We start from the raw sequence: 24,179 nt of genomic DNA, 5'->3' as shown, positions 1-24,179 counted from the left end.
TTGATGAAACAATTAAAGCCAAAACATGGGGTCTTATGAAGTGTTATAGAAGCCTGAGGCTTTAATCCAATTGCAGATTTTGTGTTTAATCAGGGCATGTGCACGCACTTCCTGCCTCCTCCTAACCCCTTCCACAACCCAAACCCAGGTCAATCAAAACCTGAAGCACTGTCAAGTCTATCTTCCTTGCAGTTCTACTTTATTTTCTATGGGCCTGCAGGATTGGAAAAGACAGTCTTTCGTGCACTTACCTTGTGGATGACGGACTCTGAAAGCGGAGTTCCCAAATCTACCCATATCAGGTGTATGCATTAGTGGGAAGGTGCAACATATTATAGATTTCCCACTCATCTTGTTGCTGATAAAGACACAGGTTTGGTCACCTTTATTGGCTTAGAACCATCACCCATAATCAGTTTTGTTCCTGGATGCAAGAAGTTTTTTTACTCTCTGGGTTCTCCAGGCATAAGATTAAACCAACTGATGTGAATTTCTTGCATTTTTTTCTCAAATTATTCCAGAGTTAACCATAGCCCATGATCTCATAACACAGCAATCAGATCAACTTCCTCAAAGTCATCTTCTAATGTATTTTAAAAAATTTGCATCTGCTCATTGCTTAACAATGTTTTTCTTTTTTATTTTATCCCATTTATTTTCAAATATAGAACATAGAACATAGAACATAGAAGGATACAGCGCAGTACAGGCCCTTCGGCCCTCGATGTTGCGCCGACCGAATCCTACCTAACCTATACTAGCCCAATAACTTCCAAATGCCTATCCAATGCCCGCTTAAATGACCATAAAGAAGGAGAGTTCACCACTGATACGGGCAGGGCATTCCATGAACTCACAACCCGCTGTGTGAAGAATCTACCCCTAACATCTGTCCTATACCTACCACCCCTTAATTTAAAGCTATGTCCCCTAGTAACACCTGACTCCATTAGCAGGAAAAGGTTCTTAGTATCTACCCTATCTAAACCCCTAATCATCTTATACACTTCTATCAGATCTCCCCTAAACCTTCTCTTCTCCAATGAGAACAGCCCCAAGTGCCTCAGCCTTTCCTCATAAGATTTTCCTACCATTCCAGGCAACATCCTGGTAAACCTCCTCTGCACTCGTTCTAAAGCTTCCACATCCTTCCTATAGTATGGCGACCAAAACTGCACACAATACTCCAGATGAGGCCGCACCAGAGTCTTATACAACTGCAACATGACCTCAGGACTCCGGAACTCAATTCCTCTGCCAATAAAGCCCAGTACACCATATGCCTTCCTCACAGCACTATTTACCTGGGTGGCAACTTTCAGAGATCTGTGTACATGGACACCAAGATCCCTCTGCTCATCCACACTACCAAGTAGCCTACCATTAGCCCAGTAATCCATCATCTTGTTATTCCTACCAAAGTGAACGACTTCGCACTTAGCTACATTGAATTCCATTTGCCACATTTCCGCCCAGCTCTGCAACTTATCTATATCCCGCTGTAACCTACCACTTCCTTCCTCACTATCCACAACTCCACCGACTTTTGTGTCATCCGCAAACTTGCTTACCCAGCTTTCAAGTCCTTCCTCTAGATCATTTATAAAGATAACAAAAAGCAATGGTCCCAAAACAGATCCTTGTGGTACACCGCTAGTAACTGCGCTCCAAGATGAACATAATCCATCAACTACTACCCTCTGTCTCCTTCCAGCCAGCCAATTCCTAATCCAAACCTCTAATGTATCCTCAATGCCATACCTCCGAAGTTTTAGCATTAGCCTACCATGGGGAACCTTATCGAACGCCTTACTAAAATCCATATACACAACATCTACTGCTTTACCCTCATCCACTTCCTTGGTCACCTTCTCAAAGAACTCAATAAGGTTTGTGAGGCACGACCTGCCCTTCACAAAACCATGCTGGCTATCCCTGATCACGTTATTCCTACCCAGATGTTCATAAATCTTATCCCTTACCATTCTCTCTAAGACTTTGCCCACCACTGAAGTCAGACTCACTGGCCTATAGTTGCTAGGGCTATCCCTACTCCCTTTCTTGAACAATGGGACCACATTCGCTATCCTCCAGTCCTCTGGTACTATTCCTGTTGACAACGACGACATAAAAATCCAGGCCAATGGCTCTGCTATCTCCTCCCTAGCTTCCCATAGGATCCTGGGGTAAATGCCATCAGGCCCAGGAGACTTATCTATATTCATCCTTTCCAATATTCCCAAAACCTCTTCCCTGCATATTTCCAGGGCATCCATTCTAATTATTTGTGATTCCATATTCACATCAGCAACCGTGTCCTGTTCCTGAGTGAATACTGAGGAAAAGTACTGATTTAATGTCTCTCCAATCTCCTCCGCCTCCACACACAACTTCCCACTACTATCCTTGACTGGACCGATACCTACCCTAGTCATCCTTTTATTCTTGACATATCTATAGAAAGCCTTTGGGTTTTCCCTAATCCTACCAGCTAAAGACTTTTCATGTCCCCTTCTCGCTTCTCTTAGCTCCCTCTTTAGCTCCTTCCTGGCTACCTTATAACACTCAATCGCCCCTACTGAACCTTCACGCCTCATCTTTACATATGCCGCCTTCTTCCCTTTCACAAGGGACTCCAATTCCTTACTAAACCACGGCTGCCTCACAAGGCCCTTTACACCATGCCTGACTGGTACATACCTATCGAGGACACGCAGTAGCTGCTCCTTGAACACTCCCCACATCTCATTAGTGTTCTTCCCTTGAAGCCTGTTTTTCCAATCCACACATCCTAAGTCATGCCTCACTGCATCATAATTTCCCTGCCCCCAGCTATAGCTCTTGCCCTGCGGCACACGATTATCCCTCTCCATCACTAAAGTAAAAGTCACCGAGTTGTGGTCACTGTCCCCGAAGTGCTCACCTACCTCCAAGTCTAACACCTGGCCTGGTTCATTACCTAGAACCAAATCCAATATAGCCTCCCCTCTTGTTGGCCTGTCGACATATTGTGTCAGGAAACCCTCCTGCACACATTGGACAAACACCGACCCATCTAATGAACTCGAGCTATAGCTCTCCCAGTCAATATCTGGGAAGTTAAAGTCCCCCATAACAACCACCCTGCTACCTTCACTCTTTTAGCATTAAAGATTAAAAATATCTTAAAGCATTTTGCAGCATAATATTAATGCTTTTAGCAAATAGCCACACAAGATAATATTGGACTATGTCTAAAACTTTGATCCTTAGTGTTAGGCAATACTGTAAAAGAGGAGGAATAGATGCAGAGATTTAAGGAAGGAATTCAAGAGCTTGGGGCCTGTGAAGCAAAAGGCTTGGTGCCAATGATGGAATGAAGGGAAAAGGGGCCATGGAAGAGGCCCAAATTGGAGGAGTGCAAAGATCAGAGGAGTGTAGCCATGAACGGATTTTAAAGCAATGATAAAAATCTTAAAATTGAGCTGTTAATCAACCAGAAAATACGTGCGCAGTTTTGTTTCTAAGATCAAACTAGACAATAGAAGAGACAAAACTAAGCTGTTAGTTTTTCCGTGGGGTTCTCAAACAGCCTGCCATTGAGGTCTGTTAAGGAACAAAACTCTGTGCAGAATCTGCGTTTTTTTTTACTGAGGCTTTGAAGAGCATTCCAGAAATGTGTAAACTTTGAAAAGTTGTCAATATAAATCACGAAATGGATCCAAGAAAAACGATTTCTTAACACTGCCAGTGTTTCCTGTATTCTGCCAGTGTTTTGTTTTTTTAAAATGTTCTTTGAGCAGAAGTCTCCGATCATATTGAACAACCTAATCTCCACTTCCATTGAATGGGCTTAATGTTCTCTAGTGTCCCTGATAATTGCAGTACCTATTATAATTCAGACAAATGACTGATACCATCGGTGGATACATAGCGTAACCATTTGGCTGTTTAGTTTCCTTTCTCTAGAAGATGAAATGCTGTGTAGTATATATTGTAGAATTGCGGATTTGGTCTCTTGTTTTGCTGAGGCATATTAAATCATTAAAGTAGCATTCTGTCTCACAAGGACTCAGTGGCACTGAATAATATCTTGGTTTTCGTCTGAATCTGCTCTCTTATAGCTGTTTGTCTTCACAAACTCTCTCGTTTTTACTTTCGCTTTCCTGACTTCCATCGAACTTTCTGATGCTCTCACCTTGCTGGTTCCTGTCTCTAATGTCTGTAGTGATTAGAACCAGGGCCAGGTAGATCTCGTTGACGAAGATTCTAGATTGATCCAGGTTAACAATCCCAATCAGGGAGCTCTGGCTGACAGACATAGACAGGAGATTCAAACAGTCTCTTCAATCTAGGCATTGGCTTTGAGCTGGCTGATCAGAGCCCATGTACAGTGCAGATATAAATAAAGGGGGACTTGGTGACGGGATACCAGTTTCTGTGTAGTTGTTTCAGGTTCAAATTATTCTTATGTAAATCCATCTGCTTCTAGGTTAAATCATGGTATATATAAATATGGCAAAGTTTCATGGTAAGTTGCATTTGGGTGTCAGCTACAGGTCATTCTACTATAATCTGCGTTTCATCAACGCAGACTTGCTCTAAAGCGAAAGAGGAATTGGGGATGCTGTTTCCACAGTGCGAACAGATCAGACGTGTGTTGGCTTGAACGTGATTACATTGCTAACACTTGAAGTGCTGTATCTAAAGTGCCAGGTCTCATGGAACTAAGGCCTGAGCCTATGGGTTCCAGAGTTGGTCTCTCTTATTGCATGTATATAGTTCTGGTATGTTAAAGTTTGTTAATGTTCTCTTGCGTGAATATTGATCTGAACTTGCTGAAGTGTGCACATGCTCAACCTACAGAGGTTGATAACATGTCTGAGTACATCTCTGAAGAGGTGGTGATACAGGGCTTCACCTATATACCTGGTGTACCACAGTGATGTCATGTACAAGAATGCACAATTGTCTCTGATGATTCTTTGACTCTTTCTTTTTTTCTGTCCACAGCATTGTTACCATTTATCATATTGACGCTAAAGGCTAAACCAAATATGCAAGGATTTTATTGTGATGACGACAGCATAAAATATCCGTATAAAAAGGATACCATTTCACACTGGCTGATGGCAGCAATTATTATTCCAGTCTCCATCGTCATTGTAAGTGACTGCATTTGCTACTTGTGATAAATTCCACTGGAGTGCATTCTTTTATAAAAATCAGTAATAAATTCTTGCCAGAAAATATTTGAAAATCTGGCAGCTACTCCCTATAGCTCAGTGGTAATCAGCATCAGTTCAAATACAATAGAAAAGTATTGTTAAATGTACTTTTACTTGAAAAATAGAGTGAAAAGTTTTATAAGTTGCCCAACCATGATGCCTCCATCAATGACAGAGGTCATACGTACGATAGTAATAAAATAAAGTAAAACATTGGTATGGAACTTGATGAGGTGGGCCAGAAGGTCTTGAATTCAGACTTGAGGAATGCTATGTTAATTAAATCTTGGTCACAGGTCACTGCAGCATTGTATTTGGCCATTGTCATGTCTGGGCTAGGGAAGTGAAAATAAATTTGACAACAGTTTTGCTTCTGTTCACTGTCTGGTGACTCCAGCTGGATATGCCCTTGCAATACAATAATGAGACAATCTCATTCTAGGCTCTGCCTTTAAGAGTTGATTTATTTTGTTTCCATGGGATGTGAGCATCATTGATGAAACAAATTGTTTTCCTCATCCCTTACTGCTTTTGAACTGAGCATCTTGATAGGCTATTTCAGAGGGCAGTTAAAAGCCAAGTAAATTGCTATTGGTCAGACCAAGTAAGGGTGACAGATTTCCATCGCTAAAGGACATAAGTGAACAACAAGTCGATATGAATGGAAGGCATCATTAATTGAACATGATACATGGAATTTGAGAAACATATGCTGATTTTTTTTGAATTGTATACAATTTGACCACACTTTTGTAATCAATAAAAAAGGATGATGAGCCTACTGCTGTTGAGAACAACACTCAACACACATCAACAAAAGAAAGACCATCGATGTTGACTGTTGGCTGGTAATTTATTTTTGGCCCCATCTTCTCCCCTCTGCTTTTCAAGAATGTACTTAGTTTGTTTTAGGAAAATTCCACCATCCGCTTCTGCGCTCTGATACTTGGCCCAATTGGCTGTTATTCATGTGGCATTCTTCTAATGAGTGGTAGCAATTTATTCACTGAGGTTTAGAGTTAGGGGGGCAGGTGGGTGAACATTTAGAGTCAGGACCAAATTTTACCTGGACAGCAGTCACTAGTGATAATGCTAACCCTGGTTGCTTTAACTTTTCCCAAGCTCAGAATCACCTTGTGCACTCCTGTCACTTTGCTGGCCGTGATCAGTATTGGTTGAGTGAGGGAGTCGATGTTTCAGATTGGGACCCTCCTCATGAAAGGCCCCGACCTGAAATTTTGATTCCTCTGATGCTGCTTGATCTGTTGAGCTTTTTCCAGCTCCACACTTTATTGACTCTGACTTTCAAGCATCTGCAGTCCTCATTATCTCCAATTAGAATCAGGGAGCCGTCCCATTGAATGGATCAAGTTGGTGAGATATTGTGGAACCTCTAGTCAGTGATTTTCATACACATTCTGTTAATGTTGAATTGTTTTCAGACTATTGGACCCAGAAAGCTCACATCTTGCAATACATCTTGCGTGTCCCTCAGTGTATCTCACTTGTTTGTTTTCTTTGTCTAGGTTGGTGTTGGAGAAGCATTTATGGTTCACCTAAAACTGTTGTATTCAAGATCTGAATTCAATAACTATCTGGCTGCCTTGTACAAGGTGGTAGGAACCTTCGTGTTTGGGGCTTCATTGAGCCTGTCATTGACTTACATTGCAAAATACACCGTTGGACGTCTTCGGCCAAACTTTTTGGCATTGTGTAAACTGAATATGTCATCGGTGAACTGCTCACAGTACGTCCAGTCATACAGTTGCACAGGGCCAGTTGCAGACGTCACAGAGGCAAGGTATGTAGCTCATCAATATGTAAGCCACAGTAAAACTTTACTCCATCCATAAACTACTTCCTTTTTTTTGTTTGTTTGGTTGATTTTTACCAAATGCTGAACTTTGAGTTAACATTTCAGCAAAAGCAGAAGAATTGCTGGCTTTTTGTTGGGTGTATACTGGTGTATGTGAATTCATTTATAATCTATCAGCTAAAATGGTGACTATCCTTTCCACTCAGGAAATAATTGAAAACTTTCTTATTTTAGAAATGAAATATTCAGCTATTTTTGATGTACGTATGGTAATTGTGATCACCAAGTTCACTGAATTAAAAGTATTCTTCCAACCTCCTTCTGGAGTCACTTCCATTAACCTTTTTTCATAGAACTAACATTCAGCCAATAATAGACAACGTCTTTTCCCTGTGGTGGGGGAGCCCAGCACTAGAGGGCTTGGGTTTAGGGTGAGAGGGGAAAGATTTAAAAGGGACCTAAAGGGGTAGTTCTTTTACGCATAGGGTGGTATGTGTATGGGATGAGCTGCCAAAAGGAGTGATGGAGGTTGGTACAATTACAATATTTAAAAGGCATCTGGATGGGTATATGAATAGGAAGGGTTTAGAGGGATATGGGCCAAAAGCTAGTAAGTGGGACTGGATTGATTTAGGATATCTGGTCGGCATGGGTGAGTTGGACCGAAGGGTCTGTTTGCACGCTGTACAAGTTCATCCACATCAAAATGGACTAAGTCTCAGAACACAACAGTACTTGCAATTCAAATTAGGAATCTTTTTGGAACCTGCATTTGTCACTGATCTCATGGAACTCTTTTTCTTTAAGTTCCACATTTGGTATTGAATTCCAATTCCAACACACGTTCAGGGGCAATTACGAAAGGAAAAAGAAACTTGATTAATATTTAAATTAAAAATCAAAAGAACTGCGGACCTGTAAATCAGAGAAAAATAGAAATTACTGGAAAAGCTCAGCAGGTCTGGCAGCATCTGTGGAGAGAAATCAGAGTTAACATTTTTCAGTTCCAGTGACTTGACCCGAAATGTTAACACTGATTTCTCTCCACAGATGCTGCCAGACCTGCTGAGCTTTTCCAGCAATTTCAATTTTTAATATTTAAGCTCTTGGGTGTTTTAAAGATAGTGGCAGTTCTTTTTTTATTAAACAACACCAATTTGCCTTAAGAAAATGTTGGCAATGCTGTAATGTATTGTCAGAGTTCTGGTCCATTATAAAATAATCAGTTGGTTAATGTCTTTTGACTTGTTTCTGCTGTTGTTGTCAATTTGTATTTTGACTATGAGCTGATTATATTTCTTTGCCTGAACAGCTATGAATACTGTAATTGATATTTGTCACTGCCTTTGGCAAGTATGATCAGGAAAATGGACAATGTTATTTTGCCAAAGTATTAATCCTGTGAACTGAGACCAGTTCCATTTTTTCTTCACTTGTTCACTTCTACCTCTGCCACTTTAATAGCTGTCAGTGCATCCTTCTGTTAGGAAATACTGCTGGTTAACTTTAACCCTATGCTTATTTGCCAAATCAAACTGGCTGTCATAATGAGCATAGTTTTGGAACAGATTGTATGGAAAGAACAATGAATACTTTCCTTGAAGTGAATCCATTACATTTTCATGCTGGGCTCAATTATTCCATAATCCATGATGTTGAAATGGTGACGCAATTTGCTCTTTATGGACAGTTTTGTCTGTAAATACTGGATCAGTGATTTCTTGGCTAAATTCTAGATCTCCGCAGGCCCAGGAGTCTCCAATCCAGTCCACAATGTGTACTTTTTCTTAATTACCTGGGTCAGTCATATGTCTGACAAACGCACACAATTTCTTTACCAATTTTAAGTGTCTCCAAACAAAGCTGCTGAGGAATTGATTCAAGTGGAGTTTCTGTTTTCAGCTTTGAAATGCGTCCCCAAGGTTTTTGTCTGGCGCCAGAATGAACAAGATTTGGGATGTTCATCATTCTGCAGCACAACCCCACCTTCAAAATGATGATTAGGGGTTTACAAGATGATTAGGGGTTTAGATAGGGTTGACAGTGAGAACCTTTTTCTGCTAATAGAGTCAGCTGTTACTAGGGGACACAGCTTTAAATTAAGGGGAGGTTGGTATAGGACAGATGTTAGGGGTAGATTCTTTACTCAGCGGGTTGTGAGTTCATGGGAATGCCCTGCCAGTAGCAGTGGTGGACTCTCCCTCTTTATGGTCATTTAAGCGGGCATTGGATAAGCATATGGAGGTTATTGGGCTAGTGTAGGTTAGGTGGGCTTGGATCGGTGCAACATCGAGAGCCGAAGGGCCTGTACTGCGCTGTATTTTTCTATGTTCTATGTTCTATGTTCAAAACAGCTACGACTTAAGAAAAGCAGCAGAATTAGGCTACTTGGCCTACCAAACCTGCTGTTCTGGCTCTGAAGGCCAAAATAGAGTTTCCGTTTCTGTTTGGAAATTGGCTTTCAGGATTGTCTGAAATAAATTGGGAAGAAAACCTCTGTCCTTTGAGTGATGGCCTCCTGGTTCCATTACTGAACCAGTCTGGTTATCTATTAACGTTGTCTTCGAGGCCTGTGCACTTGCCCGCTCCTCATTTTAGATTGCAGAGAGTAAGGCATGGCTCCTGAGCTTCCATTGGTGGGGACATTGTCTTGCAACCATCAGAGAATCTTATCCCTCCTAGGCTTTTTCCTCCACCCTCCTGCCAGCTGTCTTCCTGCTCATCCCATTAGGCTGAGCCCTGGAAATGAGATGCTTCTTCTTGTATCTAGCCTTAAACCTTGAACATTCTTGTTTTTTTTAGATTAGATTAGATTACTTACAGTGTGAAAACAGGCCCTTCGGCCCAACAAGTCCATACTGACCCGCCAAAGCGCAACCCACCCATACCCCTACATTTACCCATTATCTAACACTACGGGCAATTTAGCATGGCCAATTCACCTGACCCGCACATCTTTGGACTGTGGGAGGAAACCGGAGCACCTGGAGGAAACCCACACAGACACAGGGAGAATGTGCAAACTCCACGCAGTCAGTCGCCTGAGTCGGGAATTGAACCCGGGTCTCAGATGCTGTGAGACAGCAGTGCTAACCACTGTGTCACTGTGCCGCCCACGGGAGAAGTGTTGAATGTCTTTATTATGCGGGCAGCTACCTTCAACCTGATGATGCATCTTGTACACCTTCAGCCTACCAGATGCTTTAAACACTGGAAGCATGGTGTCACATTCCAAGCTTACTCATCACCAATTACTCAATCAAAGCTCGATTTGATGCACTTCAATAATTAAGACGTTCTGGCTTTCTCGCAAACACAATTTAAGACATTTCCTCAGTGGTTTGTCAGTGTCGAAGAAAAATCAAGAGTTGAAATGTTACCTCGGGTTCTCTCTCCACAGATGCTGCTGGATGTGTTGAGTTTTTCCAGCACCTTTTATTTTTATTTTAGATATCCTACTTCCACCGTTCTTTGGTTTGATTCTCAGTGGCGCATGAGCTAAGAATTTAGATGGTGGCCACAAGTAACCTTGTTTATTTTTCATTTCCACCAAGTTCAATTTTAAAATAAAGCAGCCGCAAAACTTTAGTATTGAAGCAGAACATGTAATTTCTCAATTCAATACATTACAGGAGCAGGCCTTCCACCCACCAAGCCTACGCTGATTCCTAATTTCTATTTAGATCAACTACTTATTGTCCATGTGTAGTTTCTTTTCCTCTGTTCACCTTCTGTTCATGTGTCAATTAAGATCTGCCTTAAACATTACTAATGTGCCTGTTTCCACCACTTGCACTTTCCTTCCCCCTAAACTTTCCCCCTCTCATATTACCTCTGCCTCTATGCCATCTTGTAGTTGACCATCCACCCTGGGAAAAAGCCTCTAACTATCCACTCTTTCATAATTTTGTCGACCTCTATCAGGTTGCCCCTCAGTCTCTGTCTTCCCGTTGTGAAACCAATCCAAGTTTATCCAAACTTTCCTCATAACTAAAACTCTCTAGACCAGGCAACATCCTAGTAAACCTTCTCTGCACCCTCTCCAAAGCCTGCACGTCCTCTGGTAGTGTTGTGACCAGAATGCGCGCAATATTCCAAATGTTGCCAAGTTAAAGTTTTATACAGCTGTTAACATAACTTGCCAGTTTGATGCCCAGCCAATGCAGGCAGCCATGCTGTATGCCTTCTTGATCATCTTCCAGGGATCTGGACATCCAGATCCCTCTGACTCCCAGTGCTTCAAACCGTTCTACCATTTATTGTAAAGTTTGCAGCTGAATTGTTTCGATATGTTCTGTTCAGATCTGCTAGGTCCCCAGAGCAGATGGGACTTGAACCTAGTCCTCCTGGTGGGGATAATACCTCTGCACCATAAGAGTCATTTAATATATTAGTAGTATTAAACATTTAAGTAAACATAGCATGTAAAGATTAATGCAGGTAAGGGTTAAAAATATACTGAACGGAATTTCACCTTAAGTCCCAACGCCTGTAGAGGTATGTAATAATGTCTCTGGACAGTTTGATTACGAAAATAGTGTTAAATAAAAAATAAAAGTTTCCAAGATATTGCAGCGGGTCCATAACTTGTAGGCCCTTCTTGCCCTTTTGTGGAACAGTATTTTTGACCTCACTCTGGAATGTTTATACCTGGGGAGAATACTTGGAGAAGCACACACGTGTATGTCACTGAGCAGTCCCACTGTTCAATGTGAGGTATCAACTCACTCGGCATCCAGGTGACCTCCAAGGCTACCTGTTTTAAAATAAAACCACAAAGCCACGATTACAGAGATGCCGCAACTGACATTCTTGGTGTCTTGCTGTTAAGCTGAGATTGAAGATACTGAACAGGGTCAGATATTTTAGACGGCCATACTTAAACACCTAAAACCTGTTCTGGGAAATAACGCCAACATCCAAGCCTATCCATTCTGCCTTTAGCTAGATTGGCTAATATCTGCATGCCTGGATTCATTGAGGTGCTCTTTGTTATATCCAAATGACCTGAAATTATGAGCTAATTTCATTGTCCGCCTGGTCAATCTAGTTACTTTGAGCAGCACAGTTGTTTATTTTTCCCCCAGTCACCATGCAGATATTTATTTCACATTGCATTTAAATAGGTCAGGCTCCGGCATGTAGATGTATGGACTTCAGTAAGGCTTTCGACAAGGTTCCCCATGGGAGACTTGTTAGCAAGGTTAGATCTCCCACAATAAAGGGAGAACTAGCCATTTGGATACAGAACTAGCTCAAAGGTAGAAGACAGAGGGCAGTGGAGGGTTGTTTTTCAGACTGGAGGCCTGTGACCAGTGGAGTGCCACAAGGATCAGTGCTTAGGATCAACTTATTGTCATTTACATAAATGATTTGGATGTGAGCATAAGAGGTACAGTTAGTAAGTTTGCAGATGACACCAAAATTGGAGGTGTAATGGACAGAAAAAAAGGTTACCTCAGATTTCAACAGGAGCTTGAACACTTGGGCCAATGGGCCGAGAAGTGGCAGATGGAGTCCAACTCAGATAAATGCAAGGCGCTGCATTTTGGGAAAGCAAATCTTAGCAGGACTTATACACTTAGTAATAAGGTCCTAGAGAGTGTTGCTGAGCAAAGAGACCTTGGAGTGCAGGTTCATTGCTCCTTGAAAGTGGAGTCGCAGGTAGATAGGATAGTGAAGAAGGCGTTTGGTATGCTTTCCTTTATTGGTCAGAGTATTGAGTACAGGAGTTGGGAGGTAATGCTGCGGCTATACAGGACATTGGTTAGGCCACTATTGGAATATGGCGTGCAATTCTGGTCTCCTTCCTGTCGGAAAGATGTTGTGAAACTTGAAAGGGTTCAGAAGAGACTTACAAGAGTGTTGCCAGGGTTGGAGGATTTGAGCTATGGGGAGAGGCTGAAGAGGTTGGGATGTTTTCCCTGGAGCATCGGAGGCTGAGGGGTAACCTTACAGAGTTCTACAAAATCACGAAGGGCATGGACAGGATAAATAGACAAAGTCTTTTCTCTAGGGTCGGGCAGTCCAGAACTAGAGGGCATACATTTAGGGTCAGAGGGGAAAGATGTAAGAGAGACCTATGGAACAACGTTTTCACACAGAGGGTGGTACGTGTATGGAATGAGCTGCCAGAGGAAGTGGTAGAGGCTGGTACAATTGCAACATTTAAAAGGCACTTGGATGGGTATATGAATGAAAGGGTTTGGAGGAATATGGGCCGGATGCTGGCAGGTGGGACTAGATTGGGTTAGGGTGTGTGGTCAGCATGGACGGGTTGGACTGAAGGGTCTGTTTCCATGCCATACATCTCTATGACCCTATGTGCTTTAATTTGTTTCCATGGGATGGACTTCATGCATTGGCTGTGGATCACTTTCCGGCATTGATTCAGAAGTGTTCTCTAGTTATTTTCTTATCCACCTTTTTCAAGGTGTAATTGCACAACTTTTGGAGCAGGTGTGACTTGAACCTGGGCCTCTTGTCTCAGTGGTAGGGACATTACCATTGTACTAGAAGAATTCTATAGGCCGTGCCTCAAGGACTTAAATCAATGGGAAGATAATTTGGAGAGAGTGAAGACTGCAGATGCTGGACATCAGAGTCGAGAGTGTGTTGCTGGAAAAGAACAGCAGGTCAGGCAGCATCCGAGGAACAGAAGAATTGCCGTTTCGGGCATAAGTGCTTCATCAGGGATGGGAAATAATTTGGGAGTATTTTATCTGTTACTTACAAAGGATTCTGTCTCAACACTTTAATGAATCAACAGGAATTTGCGATTATTTAGTATGTTCTAGCATTCCTGTCTTTGTGATGTACTGCATTATAGACCACACCTCTCCCCCTCCCAAAAAATATTTGTAACATTTCTTCATTGTTCGAAACAGCCATCAACAAATGAAAGCTTAATTCAGTAATTTCACAGACTTCAACAAATGCAAGTTACTTTTACAGGATGCTGCTTAGAGGAAGAGCTCCTGCCAGGCTCAGAGTTCAGATTATCTTTCAGCTGCGCTGGCAAGGGAATCAATTGCCTTGCTATTTGCCGTTGACTCTGCCCAACAATTGTATTGACCTTGTTCCAGACTTTGTGTTCTTGAGACTTAACACCCTGGCTCCATCTCATTCATAGAACAGACTTTTTTTTTTCAAGAAAACATCCCACTCGATCTTGGCAATCACCCTAAGTTACAAGGCCAGCATCTTGCCTGAGATAGCCAACAGCTGCCATCTGAAAGCTGTAACCAGCCAACAGCCTGATATTTCCAAGTGACTAACAGTGTGTTTTGGGAATCAAAGGCTATGTTGAGCTTTTCACGACAATGTATTCATCTGAAAAGTTGCTGTGTGCACTCGATACGAACTGCCAGTGATGCACAATGAAAGCTCACCAATGCGCAGCTTGCATTTCATCTGTGGGCTTACATTGAGTTTAACAAACTTAGATTATAACCTCAGCCTACATCTTTATTCTGTGTATGTGTGGGGATTTTCTTTTGCCGTACTGAGTTGGTTGTCTTTTGATTCTTCCTTTATCCCGACATGTTACACTCTCTGGTGGTTTTTATGCAACAATTCATGCCTGATTTGAGCACAACCTCTTTTCTTCACTATATCCGGTGCCACTCTTTTGGCTGTTTGTACCTTGGAGACTTATTTATTCTCCCCCTATCATGTACCTTCCTCTCTGCTTTCTACTGGCTTAGAAACTCTTGCATCTCGAGTTGATGAAAGGCCATCGACCTAAAATGTTACCTCTGTGTTGATGCTGCCTGAATTAGATTAGATTAGATTACTTACAGTGTGGAAACAGGCCCTTCGGCCCAACAAGTCCACATCGACCCGCCGAAGCGCAACCCACCCATACCCCTAACCTAACACTACGGGCAATTTAGCATGGCCAATTCACCTGACCCGCACATCTTTGGACTGTGGGAGGAAACCGGAGCACCCGGAGGAAACCCACGCAGACACTGGGAGAATGTGCAAACTCCACACAGTCAGTCGCCTGAGTCGGGAATTGAACCCAGGTCTCAGGCGCTGTGAGGCAGCAGTGCTGACCACTGTGCCACCGTGCCGTTCCACTTTTTTGTGTTTGTTTCCGATTTCATCATTCTCAGTATTTTTGCTTTTGAAGAAACATGTAGCTGACCTTCCTTTACTTCATAAGATTTGAGACTTGCAGGCAAAGTCAGCATTGATTGTGCAATCCTAATTGCTCCTGTGAAGGTGTTAGTGAACTGCAGCCTTGAATGTAACAAAGTGGCTTATTATTTGAGGGTGCCTGAGAATTGTCTATTTTGAGAATACGAATTGCTATCCACTCTAATGCAATGCTTTGCGCTCCACCTTTTTTGAGGTACCAGTGCCAACACATGGGATCAAATCTTGGATTGATGCAGAGATCCTGATCGAAATATGCCTCAAGGACGCCTATAGTTAGCTCCCTCCTGTTGTCTGTGTAAATTTAGTATGTCTGAGGTGGGATGCAACAGAAGTGATGTTATGATGGCCCCAATATCCTTGGATCAGACAAGGCAAAAAAAAATTAAGGCTCCAACTCCTAATTATTATTCGATGACCTTTGTTAGAATGTGCATCAACAAGATGGGATTAAATTGTGACCACGCCTCAGTAAAGGACAATTAATACTCCCTATCGAGGTTTAATGTTGATTGAAATATAGGACAGGAGCCAGCTGTCATTGAATAGCGCACCAATCATAAATGCACAGCTTCATGAGATGGGCAGAAAACTGGAATCTGATGTGTTTTTTTTTTTGGAAAGAGGCTCAAAGTTGCTTCTAGATGCTAACTCCAAATGCTCTATGCATTAATTGATGGCTTGTTACTGTAATTTCATTATTAAGAACTGTATAGATCTTGCATATGTATAATAATAGCTAGGAGCTCATAGTTGCACAGTCCTATCCCCTAGCTGTTACACATGAAACCGTGATATTGAATTTAGCTGATTAACTAACCGTTGAATGTTTTGCAGGTTATCATTTTATTCCGGTCACTCGTCATTTGGAATGTACTGCGTGGTATTTATTTCAGTAAGTACCCACATGATTTCTTCATTTAATAGAATCCAGTAACTTCAATCAACTGTTTGTTTCATGTTGTGTGGCTCACCCTAACTTAACTTTGTACACACAAACAAGACCGAGCACACCCAAACTGTGCTTTGCGACCCCCTTTGCAGCCCAGACACACTGGTTCTGGAAGAATTGCACATCAGCAGTCGTTTGGGCTCTGCTGACGCCTCAGCTAAATATATGGGCATATGAGTCAGAAATGCACTGACCTGTATATAACAATGATAATTTCTGATCTGTGCATGTAAATGTTGACATATGTATGGCATGACCAAATGTACAGACCATCAAATTATTTCATGATTATTTTACGAATAAAATATATTTTTGAAATAAAAAAAATTGCACATCAGAAATTCAATGCCCACTCAGCAAGCCCCTGCTCCCCAGTACTGAGAAAGACTCAAATAGTTCTGACCTGCTTAGCTGAGTAGTTACCCAGGAAATACAATAGGCAGAAATGCTTGTATATAATGCCTGTTTACAATTGACCATACCATCTCCCCTCTCCTAATAACCTCTCTCCTGACCTTAGCTAATTAACCACCAGCAGCCATTTACGGCCTTCAATCAGTGCAAACTACCCATGTTTATTTTGAGCAGTATTATATATCTGTATTTTTTTTGTTTTAACTTAATGCATTTTTCATACTTTGTCCGCTTATCTCACCACCCGGTCCCTCATTCATCCACTTCCCTATTCATAATGGATATTTTTCATTTGCCTGCAGGCAGCTAGTGCTGTTAAAACAAGCCAAGTCCACACCTTGCACCCCCATCATAATGTTGTATTGAACTCTCCAGTGCACTGCTACTTTCTGTTTCTAAAGAAGTTAGGATAAGGAGACAGAGCCAGAAATCTGGAGTCCCATCAGGGCTCAAACATAGGGCTGAAGCACCAGTTGACAATCACTGCATGACCGCACGTCTAGGCTAAGAGGCTTGTGTACTGTATAATAAGACACTAGAAATGTGCATCTATCTGCCATGAACTCAGAATCAGCACATTGGTTACAATGTAGAAAGAGGCCATTCAGCCCACTGTAACTGCACCAGTGGTTACCTAGTGCCAATCTCCTGCCTTTTTCCTCCATATCACCTGCACACCATTTCTATCCAAATAATCACCTGGTGCTCTCTTAAATGTCTGAATTGAACCAATCCCAACTACGTTTCCTGACAGTGCATTCCATGAAATACTAAATCATTAGTACAGTGGGCAATTAAAATATTTCCCAGTTTGCAAATAGTTTCAAAAGCATTGTTTGCTCATTTCCACATAATTGAAATGTGCAGAACAGGTTTGGATTCAAGGGGTGAATGTTTTGGTTCCAGGCTAACTGAACAATTGCCACGTTGAGGGTTACAAATTCTAGCCTGAGTCCTACTCTTGGACGCAATATAAAAGTATCCTAACACACTGTGACTCTGGTTTCCAATTCCAGGCTCCAGGAATATGTGAAGATTTAAGGAGTTTTATTAGATTGGCTCAAGGGATAAAGGATTACAGATGTTGAGGTTGCTTTCCTAAAAACCAAGAAGCCCAAAGGGATTTGACTGAGGTGGATAAAATTTATGAAAGGTTTAAGTAGAATAAATAGAAACTGTTTCCAGTAGCAGAAGGATTGTTAGTTGGATGACCTAGAATTAACTTCATTTAAATTAATTGGCGAAAGAAACTAAGGTCAACATGAGGAGAAGTGTTTACCTAAAGAGTGGTTTGGAGTTGGAATGCACTCCCTTCCTGAAATTGAGGTGGGCACAGGTTTAAGTTAGTGATCAAAAGGAAATTGGATAAGTACTTGGAGAAACCAAAATACCGAAAGAACAAGGATTATTTTCTGAGATGGAAGGGAGTGGTTGTCAATGGTAGATGTGGCTGGATTTCTCTTTTGAAAGGACTTACTCAGACTCAATGGAGCAAAAGGTTTCTCTTTTCCTCTTCGTTCATGGGATATCGGTGTCGCTGACATTTATTGGCCATTCCTAATTGCCCACAGAGCAGTTAAGAGTCAACCATATTTATATGTGACTGGAGTCACATATAGGTGGGATCAGCTAAGGATGATAGGTACCTTGCCAAAAGGACATTAGTGAACCAAATGGGGTTTTCCCCCAGTAATCAACAATGGTTTCATGGTTATCATTAGATTCTTGATTTTTATTGAATTTAAACTTCACTATCTGCCATAGGTACGATTCAAACCAAGGTCCCCAAATATTGCATAAGTCCTGCACCTCGGATGCTGCCTGACCTGCTGTGCTTTTCCAGCATCACCCTTTCAGCTATGATCTCGAGCATCTGCAGACCTCACTGTCTCTGGATTAATAGCCTAATGATAATACCACTCGGCCAATCCTCCCCTATCTGTGCTATACTATTCTGTTGGACCTAGTACCCACTGCTAAGGTGCTCAACTGAATCTGACCTGAGAGTTAAAAGGGGTTGGGACAAGGTGGGAGAAGAGAGACAAAGTTTCCATGGATGAGAGAACCATAAGGGCCCATGATGTCTCTCCCTGGCTCTGCTTGGACCTATAATCCTGCAATGGTTCTATATTCATTTTTATTGTACTTTTCCTGCCCATCACTTTCATCAACTCATGTCCACTTTAGTCCAGAAGTTGGCTGGGCTTCTGTAGTTGAAGAGGTTGTAGTAAATATAAATGTGTAAAAGAAGAAATAACTAATCACAGTGGAAGATATTGGATGCTCTGACTGAGCACCTGGCTGAAAAGTAAGAGCTTGAAGGAAGATTTTAATGATGGGGAGAGCAGAGAAGAGACGTAATTTCTAGTGTCAGAGTCAGGAAAGGTGCTGTGGCGAAGCAAACAAAGGGTAAGTTTACTCTGAACCTCAGCAACACCCTTGGGATAGTTTGTGACTTGACTCATGTGGTCTTAGCCTTTTGTAATTCCTTTTTCAAGGTAGCATCAAGTTCCGATTGAGGCAATCTCTGAGCTATTCAAGAATTGTTGAAACTCATCCCAGTTGAGAGAATTATTGCCAACCTTCACACCATGATAGGGGATTTTAACTTTCCAAACAAAGACTGGGACTGCCATAGTGTTAAGGGTTTAGATGGAGAGGAATTTATTAAGTGTGTATCAGAAGATTTTCTGATTCAGTATGTGGATGTACCTACTAGAGAAGGTGAAAAACTTGACCTACTGTTGGGTAAATAAGGAGGGCAGTGACTGAGGGGACAGTGAGGGAGCACTTTGGGGCCAGTGACCATAATTCTATTAGTTTTAAAATAGTGATGGAAAAGGATAGACCAGATCTAAAAGTTGAAGTTCTAAATTGGAGAAAGGCCAATTTTGACGGTATTAGGTGAGAACTTTCAAAAGCTGATTGGGGGCAGATGTTCGCAGGTATAGGGACAGTTGGAAAATGAAAAGCCTTCAGTCATGAGATAATGAGAGTCCAGAGACAGAATATTATACCTGCTAGGATGAAAGGAAAGGCTAGTAGGTATAGAGAATGCTAGATGACTAACGAAATTGAGGGTTGGTTAAGGAAAAGAAGGAAGCATGTGTCAGGAAGTGACAGGATAGATCATGAATCCTTAGAAGTGTATAATGGCAATAGGAGTATACTTAAGAGGGAAGTCAGGAGGGCAAAAAGGGGACATGAGATAGCTTTGGCAAATAGAGTTAAGGAGAATCCAAAGGATTCTTACAAATACATTGAGGACAGAAGGTAACTAGGGAGAGAATAGGGCTCCTCAAAAATCAGCAAGGCAGCCTTTGTGTGGAGTCACAGGAGATGGGGGAGATACTAAATAAATATTTTGCATCAGTGTTTACTGTGGAGACAGGATATGGAAGATATAGAATGTAGGGAAATAGATTGTGACATCTTGAAAAATGTCCATTGTTGTGGTTCTGCTCGCCGAGCTAGAAGTTTTTGCTGCAAACGTTTCGTTCCCTGGCTAGGGAACATCATCAGTGCTGTTGGAGCCTCGTGTGAAGCGCTGCTTTGATGTTTCTTCCGGTATTTATATTGGTTTGTTCTTGCCGCTTCCGGGTGTCAGTTTCAGCTGCAGTGATTTGTATGTGGGGTCCAGGTCGATGTGTCTGTTGATGGATGTTCTTGCCGTTTCCGGGTGTCAGTTTCAGCTGTAGTGGTTTGTATATGGTGTCCAGGTCAATGTGTCTGTTGATGGAGTCTGGGGATGAATGCCATGCTTCTAGGAATTCTCTGGCTGTTCTCTGTCTGGCTTGTCCTATGATAGTGGTGTTTTCCCAGTCAAATTCATGTTGCTGGTTGTCTGAGTGTATGGCTACTAGAGATAGCTGGTCGTGTCGTTTTGTGGCTAGCTGATGTTCATGGATGCAGATTGTTAGCTGTCTTCCTGTTTGTCCTATATAGTGTTTTGTGCAGTCCTTGCATGGTATTTTGTAAACTACGTTAGTTTGGCTCATGCTGGGTATTGAGTCCTTTGTTCTAGTGAGTTGTTGTCTGAGCGTGGATGTTGGCTTGTGTGCTGTTATGAGTCCTAAGGGTCGCAGAAGTCTGGCTGTCTAGTAGTTCTGAGACGCTCCTGACGTATGGTAGAGTGGCTAGTCCTTTTGGTTGTGGCAAAAATATGTCCATATTACAGAGGAGGAAGTGCTGGATGTCTTGAAATGCATAAAAGTGGATAAATCCCCAGGACCTGATGAGGTTTACCTGAGAACTCTGTGGGAAGCTAGCCAAATGATTGCTGGGCCTCTTGCTGAGATATTTGTATCATCGATAGTCATAGGTGAGGTGCCGGAAGACTGGAGGTTCGCTATCATGGTGCCACTGTTTAAGAAGGGTGGTAAGAACAAATCAGGGAACTATAGACCGGTGAGCCTGATGTCAGTGATGGGCAAGTTGTTGGAGGGAATCCTGAGGGACAGGATGTACATGTGTTTGGAAAGGTAAGGACTGATTAGGGATAGTCGACATGGCTTTGTGCATGGGAAATCGTGTCTCACAAACTTGATTAAGTTTTTTTTTGAAAAAGTAACAAAGACTATTGAGGAGGGCAGAGAGGTAGACGTGATTTATATGGACTTCAGTAAGGCGTTTGACAAAATTCCCCATGGTTAGCAAAGTTAGGTCTCATGGAATACAGGGAGAACTATCCATTTGGATACAGAACTGGCTCAAAGGTAGAAGTCAGAGGGTGGTGGTGGAGGATCATTTTTCAGACTGGAAGCCTGTGACAAGTGGAGTGCCACAAGATTTGATGCTGGGTCCACTACTTTTTGTCATTTATATAAATAATTTGGATTTGAACATAGGTATAGTTGGTAAGTTTGCGAATTACACCAAAATTGGAGGTGTAGTGGATGATGAAGATGATTACCTCAGATTATCATGAGATCTTGATCAGATGGGCCAATGGGCTGAGGAGTGGCAGATGGAGTTTAATTTAGGTAAATGCAAGGTGCTGCATTTTGGGAAAGCAAATCTCAGCAGGATTTATACACTTAATGGTAGGGTCTTGGGCAGTGTTACTGAACAAAGAGACCTTTAGAGTGCAGGTTCATAGTTCCTTAAAAGTAGAGCCACAGATGGATAAGATAGTGAAGAGGATGTTTGATATGCTTTATTTTATTGATCAGAGTATTGAGTATAGGAGTTGGGAAGTCATGTTGCAGTTATACAGGACATTGGTTAGGCCACTTTTGGAGTTGGCAGAAAGGTTGTAACTGATCCTGATTGAGCGACTATTGTTTTTGAAATGTTAGCAAGAAATCAATCATTTTCTCAAAGACACAAAATAGGCAGTAATGCCATTTTCCCCATGTTCCAATTCCAATCCACTTTAATTATCTGAGTCCACATATCTAGTACAATTAATTATACAGATTAACCCTGATTCTGATACAGATTAAAGTGATGCAACTTTGGAATTTATGGACCACAACAAGGTTGGGTTTCTGTTTTGGTGTCAGTATTAGATTTCAGTGCACTGTGTGTTGTAAACAATAAGTTAATAAGCGTATCACTGTCCACCCTCAGCTTCTTCAGCCTCCTTCACATTTCTCTCAGTCACCCTAATACCCCCCACCACATTTGCTCTCTTCCACCTTTTATTAGTCAGGATGTGGCTGTCTTTGAACCCTGTCCTTGGTTGTATTCTCTTTGTGTGAACCTCTGTTCAGTCGATTGTATTTTTTTGTTTCTTGAGTGAGAAATGTTATAGGTTCAGTCCATGCTCCGCAGACTTGAACGTACAATCCCTTCTGTACAGTGGTGAGAGTGTGCCGCTCTGCCAGAGATACAAGCTGTTTGGCTGAGAAACTATGTCAAGGTCCTATCTGCTGCCTCTGAATGGAAAAGATCCCATGGTGCTATTTTGAAAGAGAGTAAAGCTGGTTTCTATCTCCAGGCTCCAATTAGCATCTCTCAGGACAGACGATCCAATCATTATAAGACCATAGAAACTGGAATGTAGCCCCTTGAACCTGGTCCATCATTCAGTATGAACAAGGCTGATCTGATATTCGTTACATCCACTTGCTGCCTTTTTCCCATAACTCTTGATTGTCTGATTGATCAAAAGTCCATTTATCTCAGCCTTAAACATCCACAAAGAATCTGCCTCCCACAGCTCACTCTGTCAAGAAGTTGCAGAGACACTCAACCCACTGAGAGAGGAAATTCTTCCTTGTCTCAGTCTTCACTTGGCACCCTTTTACCCTGAAACTATATCCTCAGTTCCTAGACTCTCCCATGAGGGTAAATATCCTCTCTGCATTTACCCTGTCTACCCTGTAATCCCTGTTATCTCTTTGATACTATCTCATTGCTGTTTGTGGGTCCTCCAACAGTGACTACACTTCAAAGTACTTAATTGCAAAATTCTTTTCAACCAATATTCTGAGACAATGCAAAGAGGTGTATGTTTACTTTTTTCCTATTCTTTCTTTCCATTAGTATCACCAGACATGTTGTCTTCATCCCCCATTATTGCTGTATTTCTCTGGCAATGGCTTTTGTCACCTCCTCAAGTTTAATTCGTCCTCCTTCTGTAACTCTGGCTTTTAATGTGTATTTCCCTGAATAGCAAGCATATTGGGATTATCTTCCATAATTCTGAAAAACATTACATTGGCAGTTCAGAAAATTCATTGACAAGCCTGCATTGACGACGGCTGTAGAAATACAGCAATGCTGTTGTGGGGGTGGGGGAAAGAAAATGCTAGAAATGCTCGGCAGATTTAGCAGCATTTGTGTGGAGAGAGAGAGAAATCCTCAACCTGAAATGCAAGCACTATTACTCTTCTAACAAAACCCATTTCCTGCATTCTGGAGCAACGTTACACTTCAGAATGTGGAGTGCCAATTAGTTGGATAGCAATCCTTAGTTCAGCCGTACAATAGGGGCAGGTCTCGCACCCTGTTTTTTTCATTAGGTCATCCAGAACTGTTTAAAGGTCACTGATGACCAGTTCGGAAGACACAGTTTAGTTGGATTGAAACAGGAGTCAGCTCAGTGTTTGGGCTGTTGTTTTCTTTTCATTCCATATATGCACCCCCCTCTGTATGAAAATGTTGCCCCTTAGGTCCTTTTTTTAAATCTTTCCAGTCTCACCGTAAAACTATGTCCTCTGGCTTTGGACTCCCCTCCACCCCCACTCCAGGAAGAAGACCCTGACCATTCACCCTATCCATGCCTCTCGAGGTTTTGTAAACCTTGATAAGGTCACCTCTCTGCCTCCAATGCTCCAGGGAAAATAACCCTCGCCTATTTAGCCTCTCCCTCTAGCTCAAACCCTCTAACCCAGTGTCACCGAAGCAAGTCTCTTTTTTTTCTCTCTAAAAGCTGTTCCTTCTCTCAAGGATACTCTGTCCTTGATTTTTCTCAGAGGGTTAATAAACCAGGCCAGGCTCTGATCAGTCTGGTCTTGTACAGAGATGAAAAGGATTTTGAGAGGCCTTTTGTTTGTATGTAAACAGATGAGACTTCAAGCCAAAGTGGTCATGTTTTAGGATTGACCTGTATAAAGAAAAGAGTGGTCAGCTCTCTAGCTGAGCTGAGCAGTTTTAGTTTAGTCTTGAACTGGTTAGAAGT

The 24,179-nt window shown here is 41.9% G+C and overlaps 1 protein-coding gene across 5 annotated transcripts in view; it reads left to right on the top strand.

Annotated features, from left to right (window-relative positions):
* LOC132829026 (phospholipid phosphatase 2-like) overlaps positions 1-24,179 on the top strand; it is a 97,612-nt gene that overhangs the window by 63,814 nt on the left and 9,619 nt on the right. For all 5 annotated transcript variants that reach the window (XM_060846298.1, XM_060846295.1, XM_060846296.1 and 2 more), the window contains exons 3-5: positions 4,993-5,144; positions 6,734-7,008; positions 16,024-16,081. In XM_060846298.1, the coding sequence (XP_060702281.1) occupies positions 4,993-5,144; positions 6,734-7,008; positions 16,024-16,081 (485 nt within the window). The remainder of the gene's footprint in view (positions 1-4,992; positions 5,145-6,733; positions 7,009-16,023; positions 16,082-24,179) is intronic.

This window comes from Hemiscyllium ocellatum, chromosome 28, assembly GCF_020745735.1.
Source record: "Hemiscyllium ocellatum isolate sHemOce1 chromosome 28, sHemOce1.pat.X.cur, whole genome shotgun sequence".
Classification (NCBI taxonomy): Eukaryota; Metazoa; Chordata; class Chondrichthyes; order Orectolobiformes; family Hemiscylliidae; genus Hemiscyllium; species Hemiscyllium ocellatum.
This window is presented reverse-complemented; position numbering and strand designations above follow the sequence as displayed.